The sequence below is a fragment of the Lampetra planeri genome, chromosome 30 (genome assembly GCF_965212315.1).
Source record: "Lampetra planeri chromosome 30, kcLamPlan1.2.h2, whole genome shotgun sequence".
Classification (NCBI taxonomy): domain Eukaryota; kingdom Metazoa; phylum Chordata; class Hyperoartia; order Petromyzontiformes; family Petromyzontidae; genus Lampetra; species Lampetra planeri.
Window position 1 is genome coordinate 6,664,079 of NC_136136.1, and position 14,413 is coordinate 6,678,491.

General features: G+C 51.0%; 1 protein-coding gene across 1 annotated transcript; it reads right to left on the reverse strand.

Annotated features, from left to right (window-relative positions):
* Positions 1-104: 104 nt before the first annotated feature.
* CCDC197 (coiled-coil domain containing 197) lies at positions 105-12,129 on the reverse strand. Its single transcript, XM_078608564.1, has 10 exons — positions 11,953-12,129; positions 8,203-8,362; positions 6,628-6,670; positions 6,071-6,247; positions 5,187-5,344; positions 4,447-4,529; positions 2,919-3,088; positions 2,498-2,608; positions 2,241-2,357; positions 105-1,263 (listed from the first exon to the last, which is right to left on the reverse strand). The coding sequence occupies exons 2-10, from the start codon at positions 8,328-8,330 to the stop codon at positions 1,018-1,020; spliced, it is 1,233 nt and encodes a 410-aa protein (XP_078464690.1). The 5' UTR covers positions 8,331-8,362; positions 11,953-12,129; the 3' UTR covers positions 105-1,017.
* Between the last annotated feature and the right edge of the window lie 2,284 nt (positions 12,130-14,413).

Below are 14,413 nucleotides of genomic sequence, written 5' to 3' on the forward strand. Positions count from 1 at the left end.
CGAACATTGACATCTCTCTGCTGTTCGTTATATCTCGCGCGTTTATTTCCTGATAATTCCTCATCAACTCCGACTCAAGAGTAAATGACAACACGTGCATTATATTTGATAATGATCATTGATTTTTTTTATTACTTTCAAAAGTAGAGCCATCTGTTAAAAAGAGCTTTATAGCTCATCGGATTCCTCCAGAATAAATACATATTCTGATGATGACTAATGATGTTAACCACCTCGCCTGGTTTACAGGAGGTTGTGCGCTCTTATTCTGTGCGGGTTCTTCGCCGGACTGGGCCAGTTTAGCAAAATTCCACTCGTGACGAGTTTCACTTCGAAACCGGAGAACACTTACACTGCATAAGAGGAGAAGACACTCAGTACTGGTCACACCTCGCAGCCTCGCACCTACAGCACCTGGGAAGAAGCCCTGGTGGGTAGTGACCAATCCAGGTGAAAAAGAAAACCATGCTCCAGGCTGCTAAACTTCTGAGATCTGATGAGATTTACAGTGTTCTTGTCAGAGGCACAATAATGCTGATCACTTTAATGTTCATGACCATTCTCAAACTCAACAACACATTCTCATAAATATTACGGGAAATGCTAAATAGCCGATCTCTGCAATTCCAATACCTTCTCGAATCACGAAACACATCGCGCAAACACACACACATCTATACTGAGAAACAGTGAAATGTATAAAATATTTATTTCTATCGTGGCTCTTGTTTGGATGTGCCAGCTCAGCCCTCTGACCGCTCAGCCACGCGGTTACCTCTTAAGAGTTCTGAAATGTAAAAAAAACACTGAACTGACAATTCTATGTCTACTGCTCAGTGACATATGAAGTTTCTTTCGGGCTCGATCATCTGACGTTTTGCTCCACGTTCTTAGGAAATTAAATATCGTGCCAAACCACACGCGGAACAACTCAATAACACATCGGAGAGCCACGTGGCACAACCACGATAACCCACCCAGAAGGATCAGCGAGCGTAACCGCGCAAGGGCAAGGCCCTATTTCACAGCAGGAATAGTTAACTTCACCAACGCCCGCGTGCTCCCCTGCCTGCCTGACCGTCCTCCCTGGCCTGACACGGGGGGCAGTGGCGGGCGAGGGAGGCTCCCCGCGGGGGCCGAGCTCCGGGGGGCCCGGGGTCCCCACGGCTCCGTCTTGCGGGAGCGGTCGCTGGACGCCGACGGTGCGGCGTGGCGGACGGAGCGCACGGCGCGCAGCACCTCCATCCTCTCGAGCAGGCACTCCTGCGTTACGCGAAAGAGGCCAACGACAACTTCAGTGGAAGCGGGCAGGCGGGTGGACGCAGAGGGTCAGGCGCACTGAGCCGGCGACCGCTGAGATAGCCCACGAGCCCGGACACCTTGCTAGAGAAGCGATGGTGGCCTGTGAGCAAGAGATGGAGGGGTAGCCAAGGGAAGGAATATTTATCGCCAAAGCGGATGTCCTTACCCCCTCTCCGCGCCCGCAGAGATGGAGTGATGAAGTCAGTTTGCGCACAAGCAATAGGGAATGTTACATCGCAGGCTCACGAGTAATGGAGGAATGGCGACAACTTGGGGAGGCCTTCATCCAGCAGTGGATTGATCATGGCTGGCAATGATGATGGTACTCACCTCCACTGGGGACCCTTGGCCAGTGGAGGAAATGCCACGAATAGAAGGGCCCAGGGGTTTTACTGACTTTATTAATTATCATTGAACGCACATTTACAATCAACCGCGCGGGTCGTTTCGGTATTTTCAAGGATTATTTTTTTTTACTCCTTCCTCCCAGACGTTTGTTTCAGGGCCATGTTATTTTTGCAGAACTCTGCTAAAAACTGTTTTTGTGCCCACGCCCTAATTTAAGGGTTTGTGTCTCGTTAAATAGCGTTTCATAATAACTCCTCCTGGACGGTCATCACGAGCAGAAGCCTGCCGATCTGTCCCATTGTCCCACTGCTGATTATTTTGTTCGTGATTCCTTTTCGAAATCTAAAACCAAGAAATAAATCACAATGTAATTATAGCTGCATCATGTGACCACACCTGTGTATCGACATAACTGTAGCTTGTGAGTCCACCAGGATTACGTTATCGCATACACACCTGCATCGTTTGCTCAAACCTGTACCATGTGGGCACACACCTGTGTCTAAACACATCTGGATCACGTGATCACACCTGCACCTCAATACGCCTGCATCGTCCACTCACACACACCTGTGATCGTGTGATCTCACCTGGACCATGTCTAGCTTGGAGAAGGAGTCCATGTCCTGCAATGAGCCATATTGACGTAGGTAGCAGCTCTCCGCCAGGTTATCAATCGCCATCAGCATTGCGCCCAACTCCTGGCCCTGTTGTGCAGATCCAGGACGTACATCAGTGTTAATTCTCGACATCGGCAGCATCATAATCAGCAGTGGAGAGGTCATGCTTGATGGTTGTAGGCAGATCGTGTGCATGGTTTCTGCTGGAGGGGGGCGAGGGGACGCACCTGGGTGCGGTGGTGCTGGCGCAGGGCAAGGAGCCGCTCCTCGGCAGCGCGGCAGCGCTCCTGCGCTCGCTCCCTCCGAGAGCGCAGCTCAGACATCTCCCCGTGGGTCATCTGCATGAGTGAGAGACAGAGACAGAGAGAGAGAGACGGAGGAAGAGCATGAGTGAGAGACAGAGAGAGAGAGCGAGACGGAGGAAGAGCATGAGTGGGCGAGAGAGATGGTACATTTGTGTGTGACGAGAACCCCACCATGACGCTACCCTCATCCCACTTTCACAGTCACCCCCACCATGACCCCACCCACGTGACCCCACCCGTGTGACCCCACCGTGACCCCACCCTACCATCACCCTCATCACTCCACTGTGATCCCACCCTCACCCCACTTTGACCCACAGTGACCCCACCCCCGTGGCCCCACCATGCTTGTGTGGCTGAAGCCGCGTGTGAGCTGCGCGAGTTGGAGCTGAGCCTGCTCCAGATCACGTCCCAGGTCTCCCAGGCGGCCGAGCAGAGCCACCCTCGCCGCCTCTAGCCCCGTGTGGCGACGGATGAGGCCGGAGGTGTCGTGGCCATCGCCGCCCACATCCCCTGCGCCACCACGATGCGGTCAAACAATCAAATATGTTGTTATATAGTTGTCCTTACCCCTCACCTACGATTAGCATGGTTGGCTACGTATGGTGCGAAAGAAGTTCAACATGCATATCGCTACTTTCAGAGCAATTTTGGTTGTGGTGGTGAATTCATCTCTGCTGTCCCAACACACACACCACTACCTACTACTGGGTGCATACCCCCCCCACCTTCCCTAACTCCCACGACTGCCCAAACAAGCTGAAGTCTGTGTCCTGGAGGAAGGGGCGGGGCCGACACAGAAAGAGGCGGGGCCTAAAGAAGAAGGGGGAGGAGCCTAAAGAGAAAAGGGGCGGGGCATAGAGAGGAAGGAGAGGTACTCTTAGTTCTTTCGATAATGTCACGTAGGTAAAAGATGAAATTTAAATTAATACAAATAAAACAATAAAATCACGGCGTTTCGGAGGCAACACAAGTCTCCGTCATCAGGTGGGACCGTCACAGCAACTTGTGTTGCCTCCGAAACGTCGTGATTTTATTGTTTTATTTTTATTAATTTTAATTTCATTTTTTACCTACGTGACTTTACCGAAAGAACTAAGAGTATGAATCCTTGCAGTCACGAAAGCTTCAAATCTAGAAGGAAGGAGAGGGGCCGAGATAGGCTGCCGCGCTGCCGAGGAGCGGCTCCTTGCCCTGCGCCAGCACCACCGCACCCAGGTGCGTCCCCTCGCCCCCCTCCAGCAGAAACCATGCACACGATCTGCCTACAACCATCAAGCATGACCTGCAGCAGGCAGCAAATCTTTACTGCCACAAATGTGGCCACGGGCCAACTCAGTTCTAAATTTCATGAATCAAAAAAACATTTCATCAACTCGTTAATTTACAAAGCACCCAATCAACCATCGTTCCAGTGACAGCCGGTGGAAATTCCGCGTTTAGAATGGCAGGGTGGAGTTAATTCCGAACGAGAGCCACTGCAGAAATAATTTGTTGAAAATACTGTATTGCCGTTTCTGAACGTAGGTGGTTGCGTGCTATTGTGCCAGATGACTGCAGTGTCCCGAGACGGCACTGCACAAGGATCGTACACGTTGGTGCGTCGCATCAGCGAGCGCAACGGGACTCGATGAAAGACGATGCGCCACGACCACCCACGTTGTCGGTTGGCTCCCATGACTTCACAATTAATAATTCACATGAGCACCTGCCGCCTCTGCCCAGGTGGGCGCTCACCCGAGGCATTGTGGGCCTATCAGGAGATGGCGACCACTTGGCAAAGACCTTCATCCAATAGTGCACTGATCATGGCTGATGACGGTGATGGTGATTATGGCGATGGACATTGGCAGCTGGAGGGAGCTGCAGACCTTCGGGGAAGCGATCGAGAGCATCTTTGAGGAAATCCTCGTACACCTTGCACCTGCCCGTGGCCCTCTGAAGCTTCTGGCACCTGCAACCCGGCGGAGGGAACAGATAAACGTCAACGTTTAATCCAGCGGCTCACAACCCGTGAATCGCCGCTCAGGGGGCACAGAGCTGCAGAATGGGTACCATGCAGAAGAAATTACTAATCAAGGGCTCGGTAGCCTCCTGTGGGCTACTGCGGAGTAACCACACTGCATCCTACACTCGGTCGACATTGGGCCACATGTGGAGTTTCACCAGAGGGACGTCCCATCGCTTGTAGTTCTGTGCCGAGCCAGTGCCGCTGTTGCAGGTAAAATCAATTCCAGATGAAATAACGCACGTGACAGCTGCTGCCACCGCTTGAAATTAAGTTAAAGTGCCTTGTCAATTCGCACATGCCCACTGTTGCTGTGCAGCATTGTCAGATGTGGACGCATTTAGACATTGCGATATGAATCCACGACGTATTGTATCTTTTTTATTCTCCAGATAAGCAGTCACCTTGCTTCGTAGACAGGTAGACTTCAGACAAGGGGTCACCTTCATCAGTGGACAGGTCGGCTGGAGGTAAGAGGTCACCTACAGCTGATGCTTCAGATGAGGGTTCACCTGCAGCAGGAGTCAGATCAGAGGATTCATGGGCTCAGGGGTCACCACCTGCAGCAGCTGCAGCTGCAGCAGGAGGAGGAGGAGGCGTCACCTGCGCTGCAGCTGCATCAGGAGCTCGCGCAGCCGCTCCGCTTCTCCTCGCGCCGCCTCCGTCTCCGCGCGCTCCTTCCGCTGGCGCGCGAGCGCACGCCGCGTGCGCGCGTCCTGCTCACGCAGAACCTGCTGCAGCTGCAGCGCGCGGTCCTCTTCCTGCACGTGTGCACACGCACACACGCACGCGCGTACACGATGATACACGTACACACGCATAGATGCACGTGTGTATACACACCGACAAAGATCCCCGTAGAGCCTTAGCGGACACAAAGATAACAAAGATCCCCCATATAGCCTCAATAGACTGTAGGGGCAAGTGCTGTTAGCGAGCACCTATGAAGGCCAGAGGGGGTGGGTGGCCAGCACCACGCCCGACCGCCTTTCTCTCCCTAGTGGCGATGTTTAAACACCGCACCAGGTATTTATTTGAGGCTGAGTCGACCTAGGGGAGGCCCCGGACCGGTTCAGATAATCGTCACCGGTGTTGGCCGTGAGCTGCAATCGAACCCGGGTCGCCAGAATTATAGCGCAGCGCGCTAACCGCTACACTACCGCTCCCCACACTAACATGGGCACACTCTATTTCCTCTTGCCCCACGTCCCACGTGCCTTAATGAAGCCGCGTGCCCTCAAAGACAAAAAAAAAGATCCCCAATGTACCCTTAACAGACTGTTGGGGCAAGTGCAGTTAGTGAGCGCCTATTAAGGCTGGCACGGCCACACAAGGGTGGTGAGTTGGTGAACGCCAAGCTTGTCTTTCCAGTGCCGATATTTTTGCACGCCGCATCAGTTGACCGACGACTAGTTCTGGATACCATCCGCCTGCCGACGTTAAACCACGGCCGGGAATCGAACCCATATTAGCCGACGTTCGCTGACCTCTCTGCGCCGCTGCTGCAGCTGGCGCCCGCGCGCCCCGCACTCCTCCATGCGCCGGCGAAACCTCCCGCGAGCCTCCTCCAGCTCCGCGTCGATGCGCCGCCGTTCCACCTCCCGTCGCAGGAGCAGGGTCTCCTGGGGTGCAGCCCCAGGGGCCTCGAGTAGGCGGGAGGGGCCCTGGGGAGGTAGCGGGGGGGGGATAGAGGGGGGAGAGAGGGGGGAGGCAGATGGTGAAAAAATAATGGGAAGTACGCAATAAAATAACTGATAAGCTGAGCATTAATCAGATCGTGTGTCCATTTGGTATGCAAGCCAAAAGTGATTTCCTGTACAAAAAAGTGATTTCCTGCACAAATAATGCCGTCGGTACTCGCCCGTGCCAATGTTGGAAAGTCCACATTCCTTTGTCGGGAACCAGTATTTCCATAAGCCAACCACGATTGGTGCACCCCTCACCACGCGATGCTCATTGTAACTGCCGCATAGAGACGACGATGTTGATGTTGAGATGTTGATGATGATGGTGGAGATGATGGAGGTGGATAGATGATTTTTACCTCCTTGACGACTGGAAATCGTTTGATGTTTTCATCTTCATCTCTGCAAAAAAAACGATCAACATAACTATATCCATAAACAGAGCAAAGATCAACCGTGTAGTTCATAGACTGTTGGAGAAAAGTGATATAAAGGGTGCTTCCAAAAAATATGAACACTTATATGGGACTATCGTTTTTAATGGAAAAAGAACGATAACATACTGTAACATGATAAGAAATGTATGTTATTATAATAATATTTCCCCCTTTTTTCTGGCAACAAAACAGGTGTTAAGATGTTAAAACATCAAACTGACACCTCTTACAAGGAATCATGTCGTATTTGATGCTACCACATGCTATAAAATAAGAGTTACATTAACAACTGTAATGTTATAAAATAAGAGACGTTATTGGTTGAGTCATCACGTGACTGCATCAATGACGCCGCGGTGGCTTAGATGTTAACTACCTTGCCTGCGATACAGGAGGTCATAGGTCTAATCCCGACTCTGACTCTTGTATATTTGGAGTTTGCATGTTCTCCCCTTGGTCGCGTGAATTTTTCTCCGGGTTGCCCGGTTTTTCCTTCCACATGTAGAATCGACATCACGCGTTTAGAGCCACTTCGTTGGGCTATTCTTTGTGGCCAGGTTACTTCTGAAAAAGAGCTACAATAGCTCAATGCGCCTTACCTGGTCAAATAAAAAATAAAACAGTAATAGCTTTAGTAAATGACAGCCTCTCTCATTACGTCATGGCGAACGTGATTAATTCTAGAGCGTTGCTGCACATACATTCTTCCTCATGGGAAGTCGCGAATAGGAACTTAGTGATTATGTCATTGAATTTAGAAGCCCTCGCGCGTCTATGTATGGGCCTCGTGTGTCAAGCGAAGGAAGGAAGGATGCTGCCGATGATGATGACATCCTTATACTGGCTGACAATTTCCACATACGTACAAAAAATAAAGACAAAAGTCCCCCCCCCGTGGAGCTTTATAGAGGCAAAGACCCCGCGTTCAGGCTTACAGACCGAGCAAGTGGCAAGTGATGTTCGCGAGCACCTATTAAGGCTTGCACACATCACGTGAAGGGAAGAGCGGCGGTCAGAACCACGCACGGTTGCGCCAATATTCGAACGTCGTGCCGAGGTGCTCGTTTGTGGCTGAGTGGGTTAATAGCAGGCACCATAATACTTTCATACATCGCTTGTCAGGGGCGGTGTGCATCAAGCCCAGGAATACCGTCAAACGACTCCCTCCCCCCCCCCCACCCCAGAATAAAGTGCTGTTAGCGAGCGCCTATTGCCGTTTTGTCCGCATTATAAGACGCCGCAGAAAGTAATACGCACCACAAACTTGTGCACGGTGTCAATAAAGCCATGAAAATAGGGTAACATATCGATCGGGTTAAATCGTGAACCCCCCTCCCCCAACTCTTGCTTTGTGATAACACGGTGGAGGGGGGGGTGCACGGTACGGCGCACTACAAAGACAAAGATCCCCCGTAGAGCCTTAACAGCATGTTGGGGCAAGTGCTGTTGGCTGAGCACCGACCTCGGCACACAGCACGGTACACGCGACGCGGGCACCTTCCTTCCCCGAGCTGCGTCACGAAGATGTTCCGTCGCTCGATCCTCCTGATCTGGAATTTCACTGGCTCCACATCGGCCCTCTTCTCACCCCGCTCCTCCTCCTCCTCGCGTCTCACGGCGTCCATGGCTGCCAGCCACGGACGCGGCGCTCCGTGCTCTGCGGGAACACCGTTTTCTCCGAATTATAAGACGCACCGGAAAGTAAGACGCACCCCTCCTCCCCACCCCCCAACGTTTGGGTCAATTTGAAAAAAGAAAACATTCCCTTACGTGTATGCATCCGTGTAATTGCGACGTGGGTGAATGTATAGAGGAACAATGACATCTGTGACAAAAAGAGCTTTGTGGGTCTTCGGATGCATCCAGTATTACTACTATAATAGAAATGTGTGTAACGCGTGTGACGTCATTCCACACGCTGCACCCCCCCCCCCCCCCCCGTCATTAATAATAAAATAATCATGAGCGGGTGGATTTTTACACTCCCCCAGGTCGAGCGGAGAAACATTTTTGTTACGCAAATTCTCTTTAAAGTTTACGTTTCTGTATTGAAATTTTCTCAAATAAATAATTATACGCAGCAACAAAGTGCTTTTCGTGTCTTTATTTATTTCTTCAGCACTTGAAACAAAAGGTGAGTCAATTTTTTGCTTCTAAATTATGGTTAAACTAAACAAACGCTGGCGAGTTGTGGAACAAGCATTCTCTTGACATGTCGCTGGATTATCTACGGCGTCATGACGAAACTGCTGCATTGAACATGGCTCTGCACGCATCAATTGATATTCCACAACCGATAGGACATCCAATCGAAGTTCAGCTGTACGGCGCAGTGCAAGAACAACAATAAGCTGAAACGAGAATTCGCTCCCTTAATGGGCAATAGTTTGAAGCTTTCACAGCAATAATGAGAGCTGTCGACGATGAGCATGCCCACAAGAGACGTTTCTACTTAGATGGTCCTGGCGGCTCTGGAAAGACTTTTTGGTACTCCACGCTGCTCTCATTTGTTCGTGTTAAAGGTCAAATCGCGCTTCCTTTTGCGACCACTGGAATCGCAGCGACTTTACTAAAAGGCGGACGAACTGTGCACGGCGGATTCAAGCTTCCAATTCCCCTCCTCGACACATCTTCTTCGTCGATGGGACCGAATTCGCCAGAAGGCGAAACGCTACGACAAGATTCGCTCATCATCATTGACGAAATGACGATGCTGACAAAGCATGGCCTTCGATGCATCGATCAGCTGTTGCGCGAAAATCATGCAGATTCTACGGCCGTTTGGTGCAAAAGTCGTCGTAATCGGTGGCGACTTCATACAAACTTTGCCGGTCGTATCAAAAGGCACCCGTGTTGATGTCACCGAGTGCTGCATCAAATCCAGCGTAATATTATGGCAGCTTTTTACCAAATTGACTTTCACGGCAAACCTTCGGAGTGATGGTCAAAATGAGCGTAACAATTGGCTGCTGAAAGTTGGCTTGGGAACTTTGCCCGAGATATCTGGAGTGCCGTTAGGTTCCATTGAAATTCCACCTCGAATGAAAACGGTTGATGATCTGGTCACCGCAATTTACGGTCAGAACTTGCAACATTCCTGCCGAAGAGCTTGCGAAAGGAGCAATTTTGCCACCTATCAAACAGGGACACTCTCGAAATGAACCGAAACATCATCACACAGCTGTAGGGAGATCTCCGAATTTATTACAGCTCTGACTCGATCGTGTCGGAAGATCCTGCGGACGCATTGAATCACCCTCCAGAATTTCTTCACGATCAAACGCCTTCAGGAATGCCGCCACACACATTGGCACTGATGATAACGGGCGTTATCATCATGCTGCTTACGAAATCTGAACCCGAAGAAGAACGGTCTTTGCAATGGAACGCGTTTGATGGTAAAATCATTACAAAAGAACTTCATCACCGCAGAGATTGTATCGGAATGCAACCGAGGTGAAATCGTCTTCATCCCGAGACTCGACCTAGCTCCAGGTGATGTCACTCCTCCTTTCATACTGAAACGACGACAAATTCTGATAATTCCTGCGTAAGCGATGACGATCAACAAGTGCCAGGGTCAGACTTTTGAAAATGTGGGTATTTATCTCTATGGACCCGTATTTTCCCATGGACAGTTGTACGTGGCTCTGTCTAGATCTAAAAATCCTCAGCGGATCAAAGTGTTCATCAAGGATAGCCAACTGCAGGGAAACCTTTGGAATAGTGATAAGAGATTCACACGAAATATCATAGACCCAGAAATATTCCAAAGTCCTTATTTTCATTTTTTAAGTTAAGAAACATTTATTTACGTATAACAATTCCTCAAAAACATTTACAATCACACAAAAACACGTAAATGTACATCTTCAATATTACAGCTTCCGTCCTAGGACGGGCAAAAGGCTATTAAATAAATATTCTGATTATGACTAATGAAGTTAACTACCTCGTCTGGTTTACAGGAGGTTGTGCGTTCGATTCCAACCCTGACGCCCGCATATTTGGAGTTTGCGTGTTCTCCCCGTGACCGCGTGGAGTTTTCTCCCGGTCCTCCCCCCCCCCACTCACATTTAGAATCAACGTCCGTTTTCAAGATGTGTCTGCTACAGATGTCCGCTTGATAAGCGACTTCGCTGAGTTATCATTTGTGATGACCTTAACTGGTAAAATATTTTTTTTTATTAGTTTCTAGTTTTAGTTTAACTTTTGGCTTCGTGTGTCGAGGAAAACCCGGAGACACCGCACATAACCCCCACGCACTGCGTACGAGGGGAGTGACACTCAGCACTGCCATATCCCTGTGCACATCTCGCAGGCCCACGGTCTACACCAGCACCCAGCAAAGCTCTGGTGGTGGTGGCGGTAGTAGTGGCCATCCATCCAATTACTAACCAGGCTAAAAACCTGCTGAGCTTCCGAGATCCGGACGCAGTCGGGGAGGTTATTCGGCCATAGCCTCTACCCCCCCAGTGTTCTTCATTGCAAGGCCCGCGACGATACACAAATGTGAAAACACCCCCCGTCATCATCATCATCATGTTGTCAAACCCCCAATGGTTTTGAAATGCGTGACGGCCCTCACACACTGATGATGTCTTATTGGCGAAAGTGTCCCCTCTAAAAGTTAGTGACGAACGCTGCCACAGCCCCATATATCTTCACAACGAGCCTGAAAACAGCACTAAAGTCTACCCTGAATCAACATCGGTAAAGGCGCCGTTGCCTCTATGGAGTTGAACCCATGAGTCTAGGACGCGTTCTGTACAACTACACACGCAAGTCCGTGGTATACACGGAGAACGCTGTCGAGAAGATAGCACGCAAGCTCCGCACAGATAGATTCACGAGTGACGATTATCCAAACCGGTCCTGGGCCGCCCCTAGGTCGACTCAGCCTCAAATGTGTACCTGGTGCCACTCGGAAGACAAAGGCGGTCGTCCGCGCTGGTGGCCACCCATCCACGTCGTGTGGGACCTCCCCCCCCCCTCCCTTCCCTCGTGTGCTCGCTAACAGCAACTTTCCCCGCAAGTCTGCTCAGGCTATCCGGGGTATCTTTGTCCTGTGTCCGACAGCGGTGCCTTGTTGTTGCTGCTGCTGACTTAATTCATCAATGCGCAGTCGACGCCGCTGCACGTCTCGTACCCTCTCGCGCCGTGAGCGCTTCTCGCGACGCGAACAAACACACAAAAAAGATGCGCGCGCTCCACGTATGCCGACCGAAGATGCTGCCGATTGACAACCTGCTGGGGTCGTTTTGTCTTCTGCTCGTCGGCGTCCGTCTCTCCCTCTCCTCCTCTCTCGCTCCCGTGCGTCCCGCGTCCCCCCGTTGTTGGCGGTTGGTATGGGAGCGGTGCGACTCCCCGTTGGTATGGGAGCGGTGCGACTCCGAGGCCGTTTCGTTCGCTCGCCTTTTCATCGAACCAGAAGCGTCAGCCAATGGCAGCCGCGCTTACCAACACTCATGCGACGACCTCCGCTGGGCGTAGCGCGGCATCGCTCAACGCGCACGCAAGGCGCACTCCCGCTCCCTCGCTTGCCCAAGTTACTCTCCAGCTCCCCCACTCACTCACTCACCCACCCATGCACTCTCTCACTCACCCACCCACTCACCCACCCACCAAAGTTACTCTCCAGCTCCCCCACTCACCCACCCACCTACCCACCCACTCACCCACTCACTCACCCACCCATGTCACTCTCTCACTCACCCACCCACCTCACTCTCTCACTCACCCACCCATGTCACTCTCCAGCTCCCCCACTCGCCCACTCACTCACCCACTCACCTACCCATCCACCCAAGTCACTCTTCCACCCACCCACTCTATTCTTGCCAAATAACCAATGTCGAGCTCTGATGGCCACGAGATGGGTTTGGGAGAGAGTTCGTGTCGTTTTGCTATTCCCTCCGTTGAAGGAGCGCAGACTAAAGAGGGTTTCTCGATAGTTTACATTACTGCATATCGTTGCTCCCCTACTGTTCACACGATCCAGACCTAACATCCGTGGTTCGAGAGACGCCAGCAAAACTAAGCGAAAAGCTTAGGGCCCAAGACGGTCAGTGGCCCTGGGGGGTGGGGGGGGTGCATCAAATATCAGCTCAAAATAAAATCATGCGATATGCCTCTAATCGTGACAATCTAATTACGACAACAAACCGATTGCAATCTCTGCTCGTCTTAATCATGCCCGACGCGTCGCTCTCTCTCCTCTCTCGAACTGCATCCCTGTATGCACGTGGCACTTCTCACGCACCGTGCCGAGGGTTCCTGCTCCTCTCAATCCCACTCCATCTCGCTCGCATCTGCATCGCCGGTCTCTCTTTCTCTCTCTGTCGTTACCGTCCTCACGAGGACGACATGTGCGTCTACTCCTCTCTATCTATGCTGTCGTCTCACGAGGTATTCATACAAATACACGTGAATCCAGAGTTTTCGGGGGGTGCGGTGTAGATATGAGCACTGGAGAGAGACAAAGACGGCAGGGGAGCTGTGCCGGCCACACCATCCCGTCGTCGTGTGCCCGTAGCGACCGTCGTAGGTGCTCGCCAACAGCACTTACACCCAATATTCTTTTTAGATTTGAAGTTTTCGTGACTGCAAGGATCCACACTCTTTGGTTCTTTCGGTAAAGTCTTCTTCTTCTTTAGTGCTGCCTAACGGCGTGTGCGACTTCACGATGATATTGGTCCCGGTCTAGCACGGCGTGTAGAGTTTGTGCTGCTGTTGTTAATTGTAGCCATGTTTTGATGTTACTGAGCCATGTCGTTTTTGGCCGTCCTGGTCGTTTTTTCCCTTCGATTTTTCCTTCCAGGATTAGCTTTAATAGCTGGTATTTGTGGTCGTTTCGGGCAATGTGGCCTAGGTAGTAACACTTCCTGCTAATGACGGTCTTCAGCAGTTGCCTGTCAGTGCCCATATCTTGCAGAACTTGTGTATTGGTGGTTTTGGCTGTCCATGGGATTTTCAGCATTCTTCGATACAGCCACATCTCGAAAGCTTCGAGCCTTTTTGTTGCTGTTATTGTCAGTGTCCACGTAGGCGAAAAAAATAAGAATGGAAAAAGAAAGAGATTTAGTTATTTCTATTTTTTTATTCTTATTTTTTATTTTTTCACCTACGTGACTTTACCGAAAGAACCAAAGAGTATGGACCCAATATTCTGTTAATAAAGGCGATCCGGGAGGTTCTTTGTCTTCTTTCTGTATATCTATAGATGGTCGTACCGATCCATATACAGTATAGCGCACAACTCGGTTTGTCACGCGTAGCCTAGAGGACGGACTGATTCTCCCTTTGTGAGGCTTCGCACACAGACACAAAGATCCACCGTAAAGCCGTAAACACCCATGAAGGCCGACACGGCAACACGAGGCGATGGGTGGCCAGCACCACGCACGGCCGCCTTTGTCTCCCGAGTGGCGATGTTAATGCACCGCACCAGGTACTCATTTGAGGCTGAGGCGACCTGGGAGAGACTCGTGACATCGTTCAGATATTTCGTCACAGATGTTGGTCAAGAGCAGAAATCAGAACGCGGGTTGCCGGGTCCGCAACGGCGCGCGCTAACCATTGCGCCACCGCTCCCCAAACACACACACACGCGCCCACTCACACACGCGCTCACTCACACACACTCGCTCGCTCGCTGCCTTTATATGGAAACTGAAATCCGTGACACGCTACAATACCTCGAAGCGCC

What these genes read in the sequence shown, in the direction of transcription:
- CCDC197 (XM_078608564.1), bottom strand. Translation starts at nt 8,330, where the DNA reads ATGGACGCCGTGAGACGCGAGGAGGAGGAGGAGCGGGGTGAGAAGAGG. An exon ending in GCTTCAGCCACACAAGCATG is followed by an intron (nt 2,609 to 2,918) that starts GTGGGGCCACGG and finishes TCACTCATGCAG; the next exon opens with ATGACCCACGGGGAGATGTC. An exon ending in GCCAGCACCACCGCACCCAG is followed by an intron (nt 2,358 to 2,497) that starts GTGCGTCCCCTC and finishes TCTGCACAACAG; the next exon opens with GGCCAGGAGTTGGGCGCAAT.